The sequence below is a fragment of the Ursus maritimus genome, unplaced genomic scaffold (genome assembly GCF_017311325.1).
Source record: "Ursus maritimus isolate PB19 unplaced genomic scaffold, ASM1731132v1 scaffold_1, whole genome shotgun sequence".
NCBI lineage: Eukaryota > Metazoa > Chordata > Mammalia > Carnivora > Ursidae > Ursus > Ursus maritimus.
Genome location: NW_024423343.1, coordinates 34,075,581 through 34,099,028, shown reverse-complemented (window position 1 = coordinate 34,099,028; position 23,448 = coordinate 34,075,581). Strand labels below are relative to the sequence as shown.

Below are 23,448 nucleotides of genomic sequence, written 5' to 3'. Positions count from 1 at the left end.
TAAAGCAGGAAAAAATATCCAGTGGAAAAAAGACAGTCTCTTCAATAAATGGTGCTGGGAAAATTGGACAGCTACATGCAAAAGAATGAAACTTGACCACTCTCTCACACCATACACAAATATCTGGTATTTCTAATCAAAGTCTGCCTGTTTTTTTACTCATTCACTGTAGATTAATTTTTAAGTACTGTTTCTATTTTGTGAATAATAGTAATATTAAAGACTATAAAACATTTGGAAGAGGCAAAAAAAATTTTTTTAAAAGACTGAACAATTTCACCAATTAGCAACAAGCACTGTTTTGAGGTCTTTCCATCTTTTCTTTTCTCTTTTTCATAAATTGCTAACACGCTGTTTATATAATTTTTTGTATTCTAGTTTTTTGTGTTTTTTAAAATTTTTATTTAAATTCCAGTTAGTGAATATACGGTTATATCAGTTTAACATATAGTGTAATATTAGTTTCAGGTGTATCATATAGTGATTCCACAATTCATACATCACCCAGTGCTCATCAGGACAAGTGCCCTCCTTGATCCCCATCATCTATTTAACCCATCCCCCACTCTCCTCCCCGCTGATAACCAGCAGTTCTCTGTAGTTAAGAGTCTGTTTCTTGGGACGCCTGGGTGGCACAGCGGTTAAGCGTCTGCCTTCAGCTCAGGGTGTGATCCCGGCGTTATGGGATCGAGCCCCACATCAGGCTCATCCGCTATGAGCCTGCTTCTTCCTCTCCCACTCCCCCTGCTTGTGTTCCCTCTCTCGCTGGCTGTTTCTATCTCTGTCAAATAAATAAATAAAATCTTTAAGAAAAAAAAAGTCTGTTTCTTGGTTTGCCTCCTTCCCTCTCTCTCTCTCTTTCCCCTATGCTTGTTTCTGTTTTTTTTCACCTATCCTGTTAGAGGGTGAACCCTTCATCCTGTGGTTAAGAATTCTTTGCAATCACGATTTTTAATGGCTGCTTGTGAATGTATGTATAATTTATTTAACCATCCCAGTTGTTTCATACTTCAATTAATATCTTTGTATGGAAGCCTGTGGTCAAATCAACGATTATTTTCTTAAAATAGATTTCCAGAAATGGAATTGCTGGGTCACAGAGTGTATCTTAAATCACCGACACTTATTACCAAATTGTTTTCCAGAAAGTATCCATTTCACTACACCACTAACCAACTTTATCCGTTACAGATTTTTTTAAAACTTTAATTTAATCATTGTGAATGGTAATATCTCATTATTGCCTTGATTTGCACTTTTCTGATTATAGAGCCTTTGCTAGAATTTTGCAGAGTGAGGTAGTAGGAAAGGGCTCAAGGTGTTGATTTCGTGATTATGCAGACATGGAGCATCTCCTCTAGTGCTGGCCCGGGGCTTTTCCTCCTCTTCCCGATGCTATTGCACATAAGAAAGCCAGAGAAACAAGAATGTGTGCTCAGGGTTTAGGGTCCAGACTAGCTACAGGGGCTTTAGGAAAGAACTTTTTATGGCTGGAGGAAATCATGGTTCTACCCACCTGTCCCTGTTGCATGTATGGGGGCTTGCGCACGGGCTACCAGGTGGGTATATGCACAGATCTTTGATTAACCAAAGTATTTGAAAAGAATCTCTTTTCTAAAATTCAGGTGGTTAGTCGTGAATTAAGGATGCCGATATCTAACATCCACCTGCGTGGGACAAGCACAGAAACCGTCCCTAACACAAACATCTCCGGAGGGTCCGTGGTGGCGGATCTCAACGGGTTGGCAGTAAAGGTAAAAATCATTGCCGTGGAGTCCAAATCATGAGCCCCACAAGGCCAGATACATGGCTGGAGCTCAGAAGATGTTGAGATGCAATCCAGTTCTTATCTCCTTCTCACCCCCTCCTGGTGAAAAATGTGCTTTCCCCCAGCATCAGGCTCAGTATGTGTACAATACCCAGCTGCTCTCCTGGGCCGGAAATCCATACCCTTTCCTCCCTCACTCCTGACATCTCACAGATCATTCCATGCCACTCAGAAACATCTCTGTGTCTTTCACCGTCCATGTTCCGGGAATATCGCTGCTTGGATTCAGCCTCGCACCTCTTGCCAGGACCATTACAAGGCTCTGTCTCTCCACCTGAGTTTTATTGCCTTTCACTCTGGCTTCATGTTGACAGAGTGAGCTTCCCACAAAATAAATCTGACCATGCCGTGTTTAAAAACAGCAGCCAGGGGATTGCCAACAGTTTTTCTGTTAAGTCCTAACCTCTTAGCATGGATTATAGGGCCCTCACCCTGGTCTGTTGTTAAGACCAGTTCACACTTCAAGCCCACCCCTGGGAAACCTTTCACATCACCTCTTCAAGGGTCAGTCTCTACCTTCTCTGTGTCCCATGGGCCTCCTAACAAACCTCTATTGTGGCATGTATTTTGTGGTTTTGAAATTAGGGTTTGCCTGAAATTATGATAATAATTTTAATTAAAAAATAATCCCTAGGATGCTTGTCAGACTCTTCTAAAACGCCTTGAACCCATCATCAGCAAGAATCCTCAAGGCACTTGGAAGGATTGGGTGAGAATCCTTATTACTTTTGTGTTTTATGTTGAAAAAAAAAAAGGAGGGAGGAGAAATGTGTGGATTAAGTATCAGTTGAAATGACACTTTAAAAGGTACTACAGTTACATAATGATAAGTAGAGGCCTTTTGGTTCTCTGGACGTGGAAATGTTATCATCATATGGTAGAGGAACTCTTGCATCTGGGAAAATTCTCCATTAGAGAAAAAGATTATTTTTCTACAAAAACCTTTGTTTTTAAGCCAGAACTAATTGCTGTTTCTTCTGATGGATCCCAGGTATTTTCTAGATAATAGCTGTAAATCTCTTTGTTCTCCTTCTTTGGGTTCCACTGTTCCTGAACGGAAAGACATTACAATCCATCTATAAAAGTAAAGAATCACAGAAATTTCTCATTTAGAAATAGGAACCCAAGCCACTGGTATGTATTCAAGCAGTAGTAGGCACCAAACGCAGTGGAGACTGCAGCTGCTTCCTTCACTGTACTTACAACCTAGCTGGAAGAGAAGACACGCATTCTGAAGTCAACTAGCACACTTTTCAGGGACTAGGTTATAAAGGACCAGGTGGTGTGGCATGAATGTCAGTAAAAGCTGAGAGTACGCATCACGCTGACTGCTTTAGGATGTCACATTAAAAGCATTGCCAGGCAAAGAGCATTTGGGGAATCCTCCTTAGAAATGCTTCCTGCTCTTCCACAGAGTTCAGACTCATTCTGTAATTCATGTTTATGGGAGCTCTCAATCCTTTTTGGGCAGCTTTATTTCTGCCCTCTGCCCTGTGCTCCGCTCTCCCAAAGAAAGGCTGAGAGGGCCTGACTGAAAGATTCAGTGCAGGACAGCCAGCCCTCCACCGTCAGGAGGTGCTGCCGCTCAGCACGCTTCCTTCTGTCATGGCTGCACGGTTCACCTTTCTCTTTCTCAGACTTGGGGACTTGGACCTAACCCCCATTTTTCTGTATATGAGTGCACTGCAGGATCAGGAGAACTTTTGATGTCAGTGGTACAATTTACCAAAATTACACTTTGCTAAGACCAATGAATACCTGGTATTAAAATAGAGCACTCAACCACCCGTTGTTTCCTGAAACATTCCCTGTGGATAGACTGTCCTTCCAGAAGACCGAGTGAAGTTCTTCATCAACAGAACACCCGCTGGCCACGCTAGTCCAGACCATGGCTGTAATGTACCTCGGCAGTCACGGAAGACAGTCACAGGCTCTGAACACACACTGTTACTACTGACAGTGACCACACGTGCTTGTGAAGTTGGGGAATGCAGAGAGGAATACGTTAATCTTGGTTCTTCCTGGTTATTAGTACTGATAGCTGCATTTCACGTAGAGTGAAACTAAGATTGAAGCCGCAAGTGACTCTTTTTAAACATCGCCATTGCATCCTCTTTCCTCTTGTTTCCCAGGCACAAGCTGCTTTTGATGAAAGCATTAGTCTTTCAGCTACTGGATACTTCAGGTAAGGCGTCCTTTCAACCACATGCATGAAAAAGAGCAGCTGTCGCTTGAGGAAGAGTTTCACTTCTGTTTGCAATTTTGGAAAAAAATCGATTTTGGTGACCTTCTATTAACCCACTGTTATACACAACATTTAGCTTCCAGTTAATCCAAATGCCCAGAGAGGCTTCTGTTGGAAAGAATAGGCACACAAATAAAATACGGCTGAACTGATGATTCGAATTCTACTGAGTGGTACTGAGGGATCTCTGAGGTCGGTGCTTGTAACCCACAGCAGTGGCTGATTTTTTGTTGAAAACTAGCGTATCCTTAAGAGGTAAAGGTAAGGGAATGCAAATTAAACCCATAATAAGATAAACACCACTTTACACCTTCTAGACCGGCAAAAAAGAAGAAATGTGATAATAACCACGTGTTGTCAAGACCAGAACAATTGTCGCTCACCTACTCTGGAAAATAATTATCAGATTATTTTAGTGGAAAATGAAAGCCATCAGAGAACAGGGTGATACACAAAGTCTTACCTGATTTTGTCTTGTTGCTAGTTCTCCTGGGAGTCCCAGGGCACTGGCAGCTCTCAGGAGTAAGTGTTAGAAGCATTTTTAATGCCACCTCCAGGCTGGGGGAAGCAGAGGAGAAAAGGGGAGAAAGTGCGGCAAGCTGCTGGCCTGCACTCCTCTTATAACATGACATCAATTTGGTGTCCTTAAGGAAGAGTCAGGAACAGAGCAGGCTGTGGAGACCAGAATAATAGCGAAGAATGGGAACCAGGGGCCTGGTCTTGCAAACAGAAGGCTGAATCCAGAAAGACAGACGAACAGGCAATTGTGCATCTTTGAAATAGTGTTTGGTCTAAAATGCAGGTGAAATTCCCCAAATCTGATGACAGTATGATGACATGATTCAGTGTTAACGAAAAGCAATAGGTTGGGTAATCATAGAGTGAGCATCTAACTTCCAAGCATGAGTCTTTCATTGGCGAGGAGCGACTGAATGTTTTTATCAGACAAAGCGAGTTTAATAAGAACGAAGTATATATTTAACAGCTTTATCGCGTGCAGTATGTGCTGGCACATCATTGTACAAACATGTTCCTCTGGTTTGCTGTTCATGCAAGCTGAACACCGCCTCTTGTTGGTCTGTTTACTCATCGGGGTCTGCAGTTAGGGGCCTGCGTCACTGAACAGCACTCCTCACGATTTCTGTCTCCTGCAGGGGCTACGAGTCCAACATGAGCTGGGAGACAGGCGAAGGCCATCCTTTCGAATATTTTGTGTATGGAGCTGCCTGTTCCGAGGTTGAAATAGACTGCCTGACGGGCGTTCATAAGGTCAGTACCAACGGGAAAGGTCTTCACGTTGTACCTTAGATACACCTAAATTCCACACATGACGTCTGTCTGAGCACCATAGAAGCACCATGTATTTGGCTAAAGATAGTTTCTCTGTGTTACCAGAAAAAATGAGAAGCTCAGCAATTGCCTTGGTATTGTGGTTGCTTCCATGGAAAATGAACGACGGCCTCTCTTCTTTATTTTCCTGGCCTCTTAAATGGAATCAGGAAAGAAACCACTTCAAGGAAGGAACACAGCTTAAAGAGAGCTTTCATGTAGACTGTTGGCCTAACCAGCAGTCCTGACCTCTTATGGGAAATGCCATCAGTTGACATTTTTGAAGGATTTCATAAGCATTCATAACCTGCTAACAAGCACCAAGGGCCAGCCTGGGGAAGTTAGTGGCCAGCTTTTGATATCTTTTATCTAGCTAGATCCTGCTTTTTAGATAGTTTAAGGGTATCCTTATGCTTTTAAGGGATGCAGTGAGGAGATATGCAGACAGTTCCTCTCTCTCTCTCTCTCTCTCACACACACACACACACACACACACACACACACACACATGCACTTCTGTTTCAAGGAGAGTTTCTCCTCTTGTAGCTGGGTCCTTGTGGGTAAATGAAGCTACTTACCCGCCACTGTTAATAATAATAAATGATCATTAATACATTCAACGGGACTGTGATACCCTTACAACCGTCATGTGATAATCTGTCTGAAAACCTACCCAGAAGCAAGCTCTAGATCTTTATATTTCCAAACATACTTTGTGACTATATCTTGGATTATGATAGGATGGAAGTTTTCATTTAATAGGTCTCCGGCATGTATGTTTTTTAAAACTATAGTCAGCCTAATCTTTGAAATTGTATATACCTTTATTGATCCTGCCCGGTAAAGTGGTTTGTTCGGATTCTAACTCAGACCAGATCACTTTTGGGGAACCTTGGACTGGGACAAAACAATGATCTTTCTAAGCATGGTTTTCATGCTAGCTGTCCTGTTTTAGTTCAGTAGAACGTTCTCTCGTGCTAACTGATTTCTACATCACCTTCTCCCCCAAAGAAACATTCGGTGAAAACTTGATCACTTGGGTTTTCTTTATCTGTATATGCTTTGGCCTTGTTAAGATGTAAGAACAAGGTAATAATTAGCCTTGGTATGAAATTCTAAGGTGTGTTCTTATAACTTAGTTGAACAATGTTAAGAGATGTGCTAAATAGTCTTTTTATCAGATGCATTCAAAAGAGCTAGATTTGTAGCTCACGTTAGGTAAACCCCGAGGTAAGGGGCTATACCGTAACATGCCACCAGGGGCCCTCCCTGGAGGCCTGTGACTCAGTCATTCTCCTTATGTTGTTAGAATTGTTCTTATTCCTACAAAATTTCCCTCACTTTGAACCTACATCTCTATATTAGTTATGTATTGCTATGTAACAAATTACCCTCTAATTTGGCGCTGAAAATAACAGTAATATCTTTTAACCAACAACATTCTGAGGGCCAGAAATCTGGGAGTAGCTTATCTGGGTGATTCGGGCTCAGGATTTTTCACAAGGTTGCCATCAGGCTGTCAAGGAGGGCCGCAGTCATCCCAAAGCTCAACGGTGGCTGGAAAATCTGATTCCAAGCTCCATCACCAGCTTGTCGGCAGGAGGCCTCAGTTTCTCACAGGCTGTTGGTCAGAAGTTTCCATTCCTTACCACAAGGACCTCTCTGTGGGCTGTCTCGGTGTCCTCAGGACATGCAAGCTGCCCCCCACACCCAGGGGGACTGATGCAAAGGAACAAGAGAGCATGAGCAAGTGAGAGAGCACCGACGACAGTAGCCGCAGTCCTCTACGCACTAACAGCGGTGATGTGCCAGCACTTCCACATGGCCTGTGGGTCGCACAAACTCACCCTGGTAGAGTGTGGGAGGGGAATCCATCAGGATGTGAACCCAGCACGCAGGGATCCCCATAGGCCATCTTGGAGGCTGGCTACCACAACCTAGAGCCGCTCTCTTCAGCCCTAACAAAACACAGTGACAAACAGTAGGTCCATGGCTCTGAAAACAAAACCTTCACTAACACTGCAGTCTTGAGAGCACCTCCCCTCACCGATAACAAGAGGCCACGGGTCTGCCAGAAGGCCAGCCTTGCTAAATGGTGTCCCAGAGAACTTTGCATTTCATCATGTCCTTGAAGAAGAGAGGTGTTTTATCATTTTATTATAATAAAACGTTCTGGATCACTCTCTAATTTTCTAAAGAAAAATAGTAGATGAAAGCCCCAAATCAAAGTTGAAAACTCTTGGGTTTCCTTTGTTCCATTAATAGTTACAAGTAGAATCTGTCACGGTGGAAGTCATTACATCAAGTAGAAGAAGGTACAGGCTTGCTGGAGAGCAAAGGTGTTACCAGTAACCTGGCTGGGCCTGCTGTATTCCTCATTTGTAGCTTATCAGGAACTTTTAGTCACCGAGTTGTGCTTTAGATTTATCTTTCCTCTGCTCTAAAAATGAAAAATCTACAACAGCAGAGAACAGTTGGAGACTTTCTGGCTGATGCACCCTGAGTTCTGTGTTTCGGTCAAAGCCACCCAGCAGCCGGGCTGTGGACATTGGGTTGTATGGTAGCCATGGGGTTTTTCAACAAGGATCATGAGGGCATTTTCTGCATCATGGATTATGTCTGCTCCCCTGGCTTGAACTCAGTAAGTTACATCACTCAGCCAGAACACAGGCAAATATTTTTCTCTCCTGTTGTTCCTGAAGGGGAAAAAAAAAAATCCGTGCTTAAGCTGGTTGAGTATAGATAGACTTTGTGACCCAATAAAATCTTTGCTGATTCTTTCTCCTGAAATATACTGTGGCCCCTAAGCAGGTTCTAAACCAATGGCACCCTGGCAGGAACTGTTTCTCAGCCTTCTCTCCTAAGTTGTATTCATTAAAATAAACATTTTTGCTCTTTTTTTATTACCAGAACATCAGAACAGACGTGGTCATGGATGTTGGCTGCAGCATAAATCCAGCCCTTGACATAGGCCAGGTACGTGTACCTGCTTTGCCTCAACCCCATTTCTGAAAGCCAGAGCTGCTGTGGGGGTCTGTAGGGAAAACGTTCCATCCGGCTTACTCGTCCTCTTCTTTTTCTACCCTTGTAAGTCAGAATCTGTCTCTTCAGGCCAGCCGCAGAACTCAGATCTCTTATTGTTTAAAAAAGGGAAGGAAACAAAGATGTTTTAAGTAGTTTTTGAAGAGACATGCTGTCTGTGATTGAGGAGCTTGAGAGAGGCAGAAGAAGCAAGCCTGGGGGGTGTGAGAATGTGCCCTACCTCTGGGATTAGAAAGAAGACTAGGGCCAAGTGTGAAGTCTTGGGCGTCCGATGGGCTCTAGCTTCGAGGACTTTAAAGTCGGGTTGGGAGAACATCAAATAGTTACAGCAGTAGCCACAGACATCTTTTATTTAAATTTGAAATAATTGAGAAGATTAAAAAATCACCAGCTGTCTTACATAATTATTCAGATGGCAAGTGTTTCTTGGAAACACAGAAAATTTGCCAACATGGGCACCGCATTTCCACAAGGAAAAGTCAGTTGGCTGCCTTTTCAAGAGAAGCATGCTCTTTGTGATTCTAGGACTTGGGACTCACCTGGACGCTTCACTCACTTTCTTTACCTATCTCCTACCCGTGGGCAATTCAGCTTATTCCCCGCAGTTCAGAACATGATCTGAGGTACTCTCCAATCATGACACGTGTCACTGGAGAATGGGAAGAACGTGTGGGTTGAAGAAGTCAAAGCGGGCTTCAGGGAGGCCCCAGGTGTGGGTGAAGCCGCAGGGAATGAACAGGAAAAGGCATTCTGGCTGGGAGGACAGTGGAGGACATCCACCTAAAGAAAGACAGGAAATGCAGCCTACGTGGTGTTCAGGGCTAGTGGGGGGTGGGCGAGGGGCTGACGACGGTGGCGAGTGCCTGCCTGGCCTGTGTCAGCTGTCAGATGCTGCAGGCAGAGACAGAAGACGGCCGGCCGGGTTGGAGGAGGCACCCCAGAGACAAGCACCTGCCTTAGTAGGTGGAGGTGACGTGGCCCAGGGCGTGGTCTGGGCTTTTAGGAAGAGATAGTGTTAGAGAAGAATCTCCCCGCACATAGACACAAGGGAGGCGGGAGAGAGAGGTGGAGAAAACACGGCCATAGCAAGGAAGTGACACAGAGGAGACCCAGAAGTCAGAAAGATGTGTTGCAAGCCGATTTTGTCCACATGCTGACATCTAAGAATTGGAGCATTTTAGGGGCGCCTGGGTGGCACAGCGGTTAAGCGTCTGCCTTCGGCTCAGGGCGTGATCCCGGCGTTATGGGATCGAGCCCCACATCAGGCTCCTCCGCTATGAGCCTGCTTCTTTCTCTCCCACTCCCCCTGCTTGTGTTCCCTCTCTCGCTGGCTGTCTCTATCCTGTCAAATAAATAAATAAAAAAATCTTTAAAAAAAAAAAAAAAAAGAATTGGAGCATTTTAAAGCTGTGCGGGAAGCTTAGCACGCAGTTCATGTAACAAGCGAGGAAACAAAGTCCAGAAATGTGAGGCCAAGCCCACTCGTGATTGAGGATGGTGAGAAGAGATGAGGGGATTATCAGAGGCCTGTCAGGTTGCTGGGTCCGGACAGATCGGTCAGAGGGTTCCTTCTGGCTCATGAACAGAAAAAAGGAGGGCCTTTGGGCCACAGGCTGTTTGAGGTCTCTTGTAGAGCTACGCTTTCACTGCCAAATTGAGATTCAAAGTCAAGTTCTTTGACTTTGAACTTCACACCGGGTAAGATGTTCAGAAACACTTTGAGGTAAACTTCTAAGTAAACCTTCAGAGACATCTTGCAGGACATGCTGAAAACCCTCTTACAATGTATTTTAAAAATTCAAATAAACAGCATGAAGTTGAAATGCCCCTGTTGATTGTATTTTCTCATATATGGAAATTCTCCCCCCCGCCCAGATCGAAGGTGCATTTATTCAAGGCATGGGACTTTATACAATAGAGGAGCTGCATTATTCTCCTCAGGGTGTCCTGTACACTCGTGGTCCAAACCAATATAAAATCCCTGCCATCTGTGACATCCCCACCGAGCTGCATATTTCTTTATTGCCTCCGTCTCAAAGCTCAAATACCCTGTATTCATCGAAGGTAAGCTGTGCTTGATAAATAAATGCATGTTTATGTGATTTGTGAGATCCGTGCAGGTGGCTGGGGGAGGTGCCTTCATTTCTTTGTTGTTTGAGGTTTTTACCAGACTTATAGAAGAAAAGGCCCTATTAAACATGTTAATTATGAATTAATTTAACAATGTTACAACTTTTCTTAAATACTTCAAATTCTGGAGACTCACATGAGCTACTGTTACCATCAGGTTGTATCTGATTTTTTGTTTTGCCATAATCATCTCATACCTATATCTGCTTTCTCCATTTGGTAATATTTTCTTAGGCAGGAATCCTAAGAATGAGAATACTGGGTTAAAATATTAGATTACTTTTTTAAAAGAAAAACGTTACATATATGATAATATTTTATAGGCGCAACTGGGTGGCTTGGTTGGTTGGGTATCAACTCTTGGTTCTGACTTAGGTCTTGATCTCATGGGTTGTGGGATCGAGCCCCCCATTGGGCTCTGCTCTCAGTGGAGAGTCTGCTTGTGGATTATCTCCCTCTGCCCCTCCCCCCCATACATGTGTGCGTGCACTCTCTCTCTCTCAAATAATATTTTATGTAGGCATCTATACACATGTTTACCTATAGATGCACGTGTACCTATGTATACATATAGACACAAAGAGAGAGTCATAATCCAGTTGACTTGTTTCCCTTCAAGGGTCTAGGAGAGTCTGGGATATTCCTGGGATGTTCAATGTTTTTTGCCATTCATGATGCGGTGAATGCAGCACGACAGGAGAGAGGCCTGTTTGGACCATTGAAGCTCAATAGTCCCCTGACCCCAGAGAAGATTAGAATGGCTTGTGAAGATAAGTTCACAAAAATGGTATGATCTGCTCATGAAATTCTGAATTTTTCTTCCCTGTCCTTGTAGTCAAGTTTTATTAACCCATCGTGGTGGTTTTCCATGAAAGAAAAGGTGACAGAAGTCCTGAGGACATTTGAGCATGGGAAGAGCAGACTGACCCTTAGACTGCAGTTTTTCATCAGCTTGGGCCTGCCTTCCCCACAGCGGGGCTCAGTTCCACACCACTTGAAAATGCAGATTCATTTGGTTTTGTTCCCTTCCCCGGACATGTTGGTCAGGAATGGGAGTTCAGGAACTGTTTCCTGAACCTCAGACACCCAGGCCAAGAATATGGGCCATGCCAACAGTCTGTCCCACGCTATCCAATCAGACACTTCGGAAAGTACGTGGAATTCCTGATTTGCACTGTCGAGTGGGAAGGGCCTTTTCCGGCCCAAGCCCAAGAGCAGAGTCCCTCATGCATCCATATTCCTGCAGAGCAAACATCTCAGCTCTCCTTGGTCACTTTCAGTGATGAGACACTAACTCTGGGAGAAACGCTGTTGACAGTGACCCCTCTGACTATATACAAGGTATACCTTATATTGAGAGGAGAGCCCCCTCCTATTCCTCCTCTCAATGCTGGCTCTGTGTGGTACCCCTTAGAGCTTGTCCTAAGGCCCGTGAATCACCTCTCCACTATGGGAGAACACAGAGACTAATTCCAGTTTTCACTTGTCCCTCTTCAAGTGTGAACTGATGACACTTGTAGCTGCCCTGCCCTGACTCGTTGTCCTGCTCCACACTCCTCCACACTTCTCATGCTGTCATTCTGAGACCTCACCTTGTCCTGGTCGCCCTCTGGGTGGTTTTTATCCTGCTTTATATTATGCTATTTTTCACCTGTCACAAACATTTTCCAAATCGCAAACATCCACATTTGTTCTTTTATTCCAGATCCCAAAAGACAAACCTGGATCCTATGTTCCTTGGAATGTACCCATATGAATCAAATACAAACTTCTGGGGAAATGGGATGACTCTTCCAACATAGCAGTCTATCCAGTCTTTATGCTTTAAGATGCTAGGTCTGAAAGATAAATGTTCATAGTTTAGAAGTCATTTCACAGAGTATTGCTTTTATATGATGCTGATTTTAAATGTTCCATTTGGATTTTGATAGATATGCTTAAGCAATTTAGAAATCATATTTTAAATAGCACAAATACTAACTGGTTTCCTCTAGAATGATATTCTCCATTAGTCTGTTTCTTAAATCCATCCAGCTGAATGGAATAGAAGATGATGATTTGTATGTGATTCATATTTGGCTTGTATCCACCAACAGAAATTACACTGTCTAGTGAAAGGCAATTTTCTAAATAATTTTATTAGTAGTGTGAACTGTAAAGTTGTCATTTTCTCATATGTCCCCATCTGCTATCAGCCTCCTTTTATTGTCAGAATGGATCCAGGCACTGTATCCATGCATCTGTGGAACTAAAAAAAAAAAGGATAAATTAGACTTCATCAAAACTAAAAACTTTTGTGCTTCAAAAGATCCTACAAGAAATTGAAAGACAAACCACAGAATGGTAGAAAATATTTGCAAATCATATCTAATAAAGATGAATTATGTAGACTATATTTTAAAAACTCTTACAACTCAGCAATAAAAAGATGAATAACACAATTTAAAAATGGGCAAAGGAATTGAACAGACATTTCCCCAAAGAAGATATATAAAAGGCCAATAAACACATAAAAAGATGCTTGAAGTCAATAGTCATTAAGGAAATGCAAATGAAAAGCACGATGGAAACCATTTCATTCCCAATAGGATGGCTGTAATCAAAATGATGGATAATAGTAAGTGTTGGTAAGGACGTGGAGAAATTGGAACCCTTATCCATTACCGAGAAGAATGAAAATGGTGCAGACACTGGAAAAAAATTGGCAGTTCCTCAAAAAGTTAAACATGGAATTACCAAATGACCATGCCTAAGTATATACCTAAAAGAGTTGAAAATATATGTACACACACATACTTGTACGCAAATGTTCATAGCATTATTCATAATAACCAAAAGTGGAAACAAGCCAACTGTATCAACTGAGAACAAAATATGTTGCACAAAATGTGGTATGTCCATACAAGGGAATATTATTCAGCCATACAAAAGAATGAAATACTGGTAATATTCTACAACATGGATGAACCTTGAAAACATTGTTTAAGTGAAAGTAGCCAAACACAAAAGGCTACATATTGTATTATTCCATCTATATGAAACATCTAGAATAAGGAAATTCATGGGAACAGAAAGTCAACTAGTGGTTGCCAGGGGCTGAGGGAAGAAGGGGAGACGGAAATGGGGAGGTGATTGCTAATGGGTACAGCATTTCTTTTTGGGGTGATGAAAATGTTCTGGAATTAGATAGTAGTGATAGTTATATAACCTGTGAATATACCAAAAAGCACTAAGTTGCACACTTTAAAAGAGTGAATTTTATGGTATGCATATTAAATCTCAATTTTTTAAAAAAGCATATGTGGAGAGAAACAGAAAATGTGGGAAAGATTGAGAAGTTGTGACAATCATAAGAAATTTATCCCAATGGCCTTCAGTGACAAGACCTCAAAGGGGGCTAAGCAGCAAGACAAAAATCACTGAAAAATTCCATTTGCATTAGGGGCAGAAAAAAATATCTACACTGAAGTATAAAATACTAGAGACTAAGGGATGGCACCTTCTCCCTGTCACAACCTCAACTCAAGAACTCTTGTCCCAAGGCCAAGTTAAGATAGCAGTGGTTCTTCAAGTTTGCCTTTCATTGCCACATGGATGTGTCCCTCAAACTTAATGGGTCCCAAACAGATCTCCTTGTCAATACGCCATCCCTGAGATGCTAAGCCAGAAATGAGGGAGTAATCCAAGATGCTCCATTCTCTTGGTGCACGCACCTGTTCAGGCATGAAGTCCTGTCAGTCCCACCTCAGAGGAATCTCCTACATCTGTGCCTCCCCTTTTTTATTCCCATGGCTACTGTGTTGTTCCAAGCTACCATTATTTCTAACCTATGTGGTAGTCTCCTTTTTATTGTCCTGCTTTCATTCTGCTTCCCTTCCAAACTATTCTCCAGATTAAAGTGAAAGTTTTATATAAGTTTATGGACACACACACACACACACACACAATATGATTATGTTACAGCCTTGCTTGAAACCCTTCAATGACTTCCTATTTGTTCCACCAGAATAATATATCAAGTCTCTAAGGTAGCATATGTTCCCTCTGTGATCTGGCCCCAGACTATCTCTCCAGTGTTGTCTCACGGTCCCCTTTTTTATCATCAAAATTTCCCATTCTGTTTCTCACTCTGGAGCCTTGGTCCTCTGTCTAAAAGGTGCTATCACTTCAAGCATCCCTCCTTTTGTCTGCCACCATGTAGTGCTTCTTAAATTTTAAAATACACAGAAGTAACTTGAAGATGTTGTTAAAATACAATCAAGCAGTCCCAGAAGCAAGAAGGTATGATGGAAGTGATCCATCTAGAATCAAGCACAAGTAGGATCAGGAGGAACCCAGGTATCCACTGTTGTTGTATCAGCATCTCGCCTGCAGTTCATGCCTATGACTGCATGGTGGAGTGTGAGGTCCCTCATGACAAGCTGAGGGAGAAGGAAAAAATTCTGAGCTTGGTTCACAAATGGGTTGATTGGAAAAAGCCCAAGCTTGGTTCACAAATCAGCATGTGCATACAAGCCAGATAAGGACAGTGACTGCACTACAGAGCCACTCAAAGGTGGTGAGGGGAATTTCTCCCAATGGGTAGAGTTTTGGGTAGTGCACCTTGTTATCCACTCTGTGTAGAAAACAGAGTGGCCCAAGGTTAGGGTATATATGTGTAGTAGCAAATGGTTTGGCCAGCTGGGCAGGACCTGGAAGGGGAAAGACTGGAAGACAGGGGACAAGAGGCTCATGAATGGGTATATGGGAATGGGTACAACGTGTCAAAATGTTCATATTGCACATTAGAAATATGAACTGTTCGCTACATAAATTTAGAAAAAACAATGTGGAAAACTTACCTTTCCTCCATTCACAAAACAAGTTAATCTGACTCTTCAGAATGAGATATCATGCCGAAATAACTGGCTGAACATTATGAAGTTGCATTGAAAGACACTTGCTGTGTCTACCCAAGACTGTGTTGGTGAAGGCTGTGGGAAAACAGACTCTTGTGCATGATTCATTGGACTAATACACACATTTTGGAAAGTGAGTTAGTTGGGCCTCTCAGCAATCCCACTCAAAAATTCCAGTTTCAGTTGAAATCTCCCAGCATGAAAGAGGTACTGAACAACCAAGTACATACACAAAATGGCATTCGACGTTAGCCATCTCTGCCATTGGTCACCCCCCTGCTTGACACAGTGCGTGTGGGAAGAGTCATGAGGGCAAGGATGGGTGCTGTGCCTCCATGTAGCTGTTGCTATTGCTGAATGTCCAACCTGCCCAGCACAGACCAGAACTAGCACCCAAGTTAGCCTCTGGGGGGCACACGGACAACTCCACTCTGGAAGGAGCAGTGATTTATTTTAACAGAAATGCATACGCGTTCTGGGTAAAGGTTTGCCTTGCCTGCCTGTAAGGCCTTAGCCATCACCACCTAAGGGCCTGTGCAGTGTTAAGTGCACTCTCGTAAGATCCCCATGTAACACTGCATCAGATACAGTCAAGTGAGGGCACCTGCCCCACAGCAATGGGGTGAGAGTGTGACATGCGATCCACTGGTCATATCACATCTGTACCACTCAGAAGTGGCTAGTGCAATGGAATGGCCTAGAGAAATGCCAGCTAGGAGGCTTGGGAGGATGGAGCTCCATCCTGCAGGATGCAGGATACTTGAAATCGAATGGACGGTTAACAAGCTGGCAGAAAATATCTGGACATTTATAACAGAATATGGTTAATATCCATTGTATATAATTAAATTCTTCAAATTGGTAAGTCAGAAACCTAATAGAAATGGTCAAAGAACAGAAGAATAAATACAAATATTCACTAAATGTATACCAAAGTGGAAAAACCTCAAAATAACAAGAAATGCCAATTTTGGACTGTCCCTTTCTCCGACATATTTGGAAAATGGTAGCATGGATAATACTCAGTGTTGGTGAAGGCCGTGGGGGAACAGACACCCTCTCACACATGATTCTCCATATTAACACACACACATTTTAGAAGGTGAGTGAGTTGGACCTAACAGCATGCTTACCCTTCAACCCAGAAATTCCAGTTCTCAGAATTTGTGCAACAGAAATACTTTCTCAGATGTGCCACGTTAAAGCCTGAGAGTTTTCATCGCAGCATTGTTCATAATAGTGAAAAGTTGGAAACAGATTAATCTGAACTAATGGATAGTTTAAGGCAATAATAAAAAGGCTAACAGACACATAAAAAAATGTTCACCATCACTCAGCATCAGGGAAATACAAATCAAAACCACAATGAACTACCACCTCACACCGGTCAGAATGGCTAAAATTAATCACTCAGGAAATAACAGATGTTGGTAAGGATGTGGAGAAAGGGGAACCCTCTTACACTGTTGGTGGGAATGCAAGCTGGTGAAGCCACTCTGGAAAACAGTATGGAGGTTCCTCAAAACGTAAAAAAATAGAGCTACCCTATGACCCAGCAATTGAGCTATTAGGTATTTATCCAAAGGATACAAAAATAGTGATTCAAAGGGGCACATGGGCACATGCACCCCAGTGTTTATAGCAACAATGTCCATGATAGCCAAACTATGGAAAGAGCCCAGATGAATGGATAAAGAAGATGTGCTATGTGTGTGTATTTATACATCACACACACACATATATACATATATATAATGAAATATCACTCAGCCATCAAAAAGAAAGAAATCTTGCCACTTGCAGCAACATGGCTGGAACTAGAGTATATTACGATAAGCGAAATAGAGAAAGACAAATACCATATGATTTCACTCATATGTGGAATTTAAGAAACAAAACAGTTGAATGTAGGGGAAGGGAAGGAAAAATAAGATAAAGAGAGGGAGGCAAACCATAAGAGACTCTTAACTATAGGGAACAAACTGAGTTGCTGGAGGAGAGGTGGGTGGGGAGATGGGGTAACTGGGTGATGGACATTAAGGAGGGCATATGATTTGATGGGCACTGGGTGTTATATACAACTGATGAATCACTAAATTCTATCTCTGAAACTAATAATACACTATATGTTAATTGAATTGAATTTAAATTTAAATATTTTTAGAAAGAGAAAAAAGTAACATTTATTGGGAACTTACTAGGTGCCAGGCACTGTTCCAAATACTTTACACGTATTAACTGATTTAATGCTCACAACAACCCTGAGAGAAGTACTGCCTCTTTGTCCATTTCACAGGTGAGGCAATTGAGGCACAGAGAGCCTTAAGTAACTTGAAATAAAGCAAAATTCGAAATAGTATGAATAGTTGACTTCACTTTTTAGAAACCAACAAGAACAATTCATGTATGTAAGCATATATGTATAGGAAAATTCTGTATGTATACAGAGGAGTCTGGTAAACGTTAACTCTGAAGAGTGAAAACTGGGAAGAAGTATTTTCATTTTCTGCTTTATACATTTTTGTATTTTTTATTTTTTTTTATTTTTTTTTAAAGATTTTATTTATTTACGTGACAGAGAGACAGCCAGCGAGAAAGGGAACACAGCAGGGGGAGTGGGAGAGGAAGAAGCAGGCTCCCAGCAGAGGAGCCCGATGTGGGACTCGATCCCGGAACGCCGGGATCACGCCCTGAGCCGAAGGCAGACGCTTAACGACTGCGCTACCCAGGCGCCCCTGTATTTTTTATTTCTTTTTAAACAAGCATTGGTTTTAGAATTTAAAAACAAATACATTAACACCTAAAAATGCACCTGAATGCATTGTGTCTGCATGATTTAGTTCCATTTTGCTGAGTAAAGAAGCTTCTGTTGCTGGTTATAAGAAGAAATTTTATTCCAGGGCAGGAAAGAGTGTACATTGTATAAGAGCTACATTGTGATTGAAGTTCAACTTGGCTTAAGGGAGGAAGAAAATGAGGGTAGCAGAGGAAGGTGGAGAAAAAATAGGGTTGGGAGCATAGACGGACTGGATTTGATTAGAGGAAAAACAGACAGCAGACCCAAAACACCCCTCAGTGCAGAACCAGACCCCAGGAGAAGTCTAAAAGCCTGTGCTCCACCCTCCTCGCAGCCCTCCTGGAGGCAGATGACCACATTCAGGGGCACGCTCAAGTTCTCTTAAACTCCCCTTGAGAGCTACAGTGAATTTCACTGTATCCAGCAGGCTGACCACTCAGGGGAATGGCTGATTATCCTCATTCTTCTTCCCACCAGTATTTTTAAGCTTCCCCTGTCCTAGGCAATGGGAACCAGTGACCTGCTTCATGGAGTTTACGCTCTGAGGTTATTGCGTGACTTGCCTTCAAGGTGGTCTTCTTTGACGTTTTGTCATAGCCTCCGAATCTTTATAATAAGATCACACATAACCTCGAGATTGCTTGAAGGGCAACGAGTTAATGATTTGACCAACTATAACAACCAGTAAACTGAAAAGGGCATAGGAATAAATAGAGATCATTTCAACTCCTGAAACACGTTTTTAACAAGATTGTTTGCAGGAGGAAATGGCTTTCTTAATTCCAAGTAATAAAAGATTCATTTTTAGGTAGCCATACTCAAATTCCAAATCATTTATGTGACAGCTCGGCTTTAATTTGTACTCAACTAGTGACATTCATGTCAAAGTAATTGCTGTTATCATCACCTAAATACTTTTTTTTTTCCTTTTTGGGGAAACTACTGCTATAATGAGAGCAGCGCTCAGCTTCCTTGTCCAGACTCTGAGGTCACTTCTCCATCCCCGCCTGCCTGGTGCCTGTCTGCTACTCTCTCTTTGGGGCTGCAGTCATCACCACAGAAGGTGTAGGAAGCAGCAAAACCAGGATGTGTCTCATTCAAGTAAGAGTATATGTTAACAAGTTCAGAATAACTATGGATTTAGGGGCCTTCTTTATTTGTCTGAGCCATGGGTTAGGGTTTTAGAGGACCACGATGGCAGGTGAAGGGTTTTATGGAAGGAAAGTTATCTTTTTCTTAATTTCTTTTATCTTTCTCTGGATTTCTATAGTATCATTTGAAGTTTGTTATACTTCCATAAAAATATGAGGGGAGGTGGTCCAGAGGGAGCGACACCCTATCTGTTCATCTTGGACCGTCTAATTGCCTCAGGGAGGAATCCTCCCTTCAGGAAGATTGTGGGTCCTATGCACACAGAAAGGGGACAATTCACATTTATCTTGGTTCTTGTAATAAAACGAGAAAGACAAGGAGGCATATTCTATGTTTGGTCTGTGTAAATAGCCATGCTATGAATTCTACCAGAAAAAAAAAAATACTTGTGTGATTTGGATATTTGAATTTGGCATGTTATGTAATAGTCTTTAATCAAAACTATATTTGTTGAATATCTCCTAAGCTAAGTTAGAAAGCCCCTGGGATCAAGGATTATGTCTGTTCTAAAAATTCCTTCCCAGACCATAAGGAATTGATTGCCCTAAAGGTTGCTGGCAGACCACAGAGCCAAAGGCCAGAAGGAAGAAATATCATAGGCCTTTTTGTCCTTTTCCCTTCGAGAAACTCCTCAGATCATCAGAGTTACAGGTGCATTAATCTCAAGGCCGATTTTGTATAGGATTTTTTAATCCATGTACTGGTGCATTAGTAAAAATGTCCAAAACTGAATGGAACACCAGATAACCCTCCAGCATCAGAAGAGGAAATGAAAAGTCTAAGAGCTGGAGCTCTCTTTATGAACAGAAGACTTTACAATAAATCCCTCCAATTCAAATTCTTTTTTACTCCCAAGCAGTAGCAGAATGAGAGAGGGAACAAAATAGACGCAGATAATCTCGTTGTCTGTGGTCTTGGTTGAATCCGAACTGTGCTCTTGAAACCATGCCCCGGGTGACTTTGAGGGCTTCCTCTCCCAACCGCCCCCACGGAGTGTCTCCCCAGAAAGCTTCTGTCAGCATCTGAAATGTGAACAACCACAGCGCTTCCAGCTGGTACCTAACAGGCCTGTGCCTACCTCTGCCTTTACCAGTCAGAAGCCTTGTTTCATTTCTGAGAACTTTCTACCCATCACTTTCAGGCTGGATCCTCTAAGTTCTTTCCTTTTAGGGAAAGTTTGCTAACGGCTATGGCACCCAGTGTGGATTCTGAACCTGGGCATGGTAAGGAGCGTCTACACTCCTAAGGAACCATCTGGAGCCCTCCACAGAGCAGTCCATGGGAGGCTTGGGGGTGAGTCACAAACCCAACACTGTAGAATGAATATTGGCTTTAACAAGAGGACCAGAGATGCTTGAACATTTTCCTCCAAGGAAGGAGGCCAAGGACTTGACATTCATCGTTGATCTTTATGATCCATGCCTCTCAAGCAGTGTTGGCAAGTATTATCCATCCCTGTTTACCAGGAGGGGAAACTGAGGCAGCCAGCCAGAAAGTAAAGTGAATTTTCCATATGACTATTACATTCTTAGCACTGTATCAGTTGTTCCTGATCATTTTAGTGTAGTGTGTGTTTGACTAGCATATGCTCATTGAGTCCGTCTGCGTGGGTGACTTTGATGCAATTGCAGCATTAATGGAAGGGTGTCTGGAAATATTAGGACTTAGAAATCTTTTAATTATGTACTTAGAGCTAGCTAAAAGAAGCAATGACCTTTGGATTGTTTTTATTTTCATTGTGGCTGTTGCTGCTACAGTTGTTATTTAAGTATTATTAATGCTTAGGAAATCGTAGACTGTTAGGAATTAGGAAAAAATCTCTTATAACTCATAAACTTACATTCACTTGAAATGTCTTAAGACTTTTAAAGTGGTATTTCTTTTACTCTATTATTTGAAAATCTGATGAACATTGCCTTCTATCTGTATTAAGTTGTTGATTAAAATATCAGACACAGTAAACCAAGCAAAGAACTATGAAAAAGTTAACCAACACTGTTAACATTGAGCTGTTGTTCAGTCAAGTACAGACCCTTCTGTGGTATCATGCATTTGGATTTCACTATCCCCTCCACAGAGGGAGCACGGACACTCTCAGGTGGCTTGTGAGATCCCCGTGCACCGTGTCTACAGCACTGATCAGTTTCTCAGTCTAGAAGTCTCATCTCAAAAGGGAATAAGGCTAGTTTTTCTGAGTACACAGTCTCCTCTTTGGGACCATGGCCCTAGGCCCTCTCATCAATACTCCATTCCAGAAGAGATCCAGAAAGTTGTCCAAGAGCAAAGTCAACCTCACCTAAATCCATCTTTTTGGAAACCAGGATCCACGGTCACCTGTCTCCAGTGTTCTGGCACTGCTCTGGTTTTCTGTGATGTCTTCAAAAGATTACTGACCATGGTTCCACAATCTCATTTACAAATTATTTTAAGGTCATAGAACGTAATTCACCTTGATTGATCTGCCATTTGAACAAATTTAAAGGCTAAACGCTTTCTTATAATCTCCACATATCCTGGGCTTCAAGTCTTTCTTAACTGTGCTTATCTGATGCTTTTAGTTCATGAAGCATTCCTTTGGCAAGAAATATGGAAGCAACAATAGGAATAAGATAGTTCTGCCTTCTCTCTGACTTCTGTTAATATTACTCTATCTTCACGAGCAGTATATTGAGTCTCTGTTTGATACGTTGTAGGTTGATGATATTTTCCACAAAATACATCCCCTAGACAACTGGACATTGCTCTGCGACACACTTTTGCCTTTGTTGTCAGTTTGCCCCATCGCTTCTATCGTTTTTCACATCCTTTCTTTGTTTTTGCTGGTCAGAGAGCAATCTGGTTCCAGTGACTTCCCACCTCCTTAGTTCTTCCTCATTTATAATTACATCCTCCAACTTACATTTCTGAGAGCTTCCTGTGCATTTCATGCTGTATTTTCTTGGTACAGTTTCTGGTAAATGGGAGAAAGTCCATCATTGCTCTGTGCTTTCTGGAATTGGCTTCTTATAAGCCTGTGATCCTGTTGAGTAACAACATTGGCATTCTTTTTCTTCTCTTGTTATAAACTCAAACATGTTCTCCCCCAAACATTCTGTCACAGGCTTTGTGGTTAGCTTGACAGCCATTCCCCTCATTTATTCCTCTGATTTTTGAGCCAGGCGAGAACTTTTTATCCCCTCTTCTTTAGAAATGGTAGAATTTTTTAAACCTGGGTAATTGAAGGATCCCTTCCCAGCTATATCCTTCCTCTGTTACAGTTTTCTTTTTTTTTTTTTTTTAAGATTTTATTTATTTATTTGACAGAGATAGAGACAGCCAGCGAGAGAGGGAACACAAGCAGGGGGAGTGGGAGAGGAAGAAGCAGGCTCATAGCGGAGGAGCCTGATGTGGGGCTCGATCCCATAACGCCGGGATCACGCCCTGAGCCGAAGGCAGACGCTTAACCGCTGTGCCACCCAGGTGCCCCCTCTGTTACAGTTTTCTAATTTGCTTTAGGGAAGCCCCATCCATACCTTTGGATAGACCAAGTGACCTGTGTTGTCTGAGAGCTAGATGTTGGTTCAACTGCTAGCGATTGGAGGTATGAAGAGATCCCATATTGGGGCCGCAGAGGATCCTTCCTACCAAGGAAGCTGGGTTCAACATTTAGCCAAAAACTAGGGACCTAGAAATAGATATAAAAAAACAAGGAAGACCAAAGATCAGAGGATCTAGTTTAAAAACAGGAAAGAAAGAAGGAGTGAGTCTATAGACAGTTACCTTCAGCAAGCACTGCAGAGAGTTGTGGGCACATTTCTGTTTGTTTCTCTTTAAGCTCTCACCCACAATGTCTCTACCCTCTTCTTTCCTTTGAGGTTCCTGGATTTCCATTCATGTTTGTATTTTATGATCATGTGGTCTCTGCCTTCTTTGTTAGTTTTCTTAATACGGCCAAATACCATTAGTGGGTCTCATCCCTCTGGGTTTGGGTGATGTCTAGACTCCCACAAGGTGATGTTATCTTTATGATACTGGACCGTAAGCATTC

The 23,448-nt window shown here is 42.3% G+C and overlaps 1 protein-coding gene across 10 annotated transcripts in view; it reads left to right on the top strand.

The window, feature by feature from the left end:
- Nucleotides 1-23,448, top strand: part of LOC103659730 (aldehyde oxidase) — a 161,516-nt gene that overhangs the window by 70,110 nt on the left and 67,958 nt on the right. For 9 of the 10 annotated variants that reach the window (XR_005837875.1, XR_005837867.1, XR_005837866.1 and 6 more), the window contains exons 28-34: nucleotides 1,626-1,754; nucleotides 2,463-2,537; nucleotides 3,961-4,013; nucleotides 5,228-5,342; nucleotides 8,313-8,378; nucleotides 10,320-10,508; nucleotides 11,194-11,361. Coding sequence is in view for 1 of the 10 variants with exons in the window: in XM_040642184.1 (XP_040498118.1) it covers nucleotides 1,626-1,754; nucleotides 2,463-2,537; nucleotides 3,961-4,013; nucleotides 5,228-5,342; nucleotides 8,313-8,378; nucleotides 10,320-10,508; nucleotides 11,194-11,361; nucleotides 12,280-12,330 (846 nt within the window). In the remaining 9 variants the exon portion in view is untranslated. Of the gene's footprint in view, nucleotides 1-1,625; nucleotides 1,755-2,462; nucleotides 2,538-3,960; nucleotides 4,014-5,227; nucleotides 5,343-8,312; nucleotides 8,379-10,319; nucleotides 10,509-11,193; nucleotides 11,362-12,279; nucleotides 12,970-23,448 lie in introns of those variants that run through there. The other variant, XM_040642184.1, reaches the window with a different exon arrangement.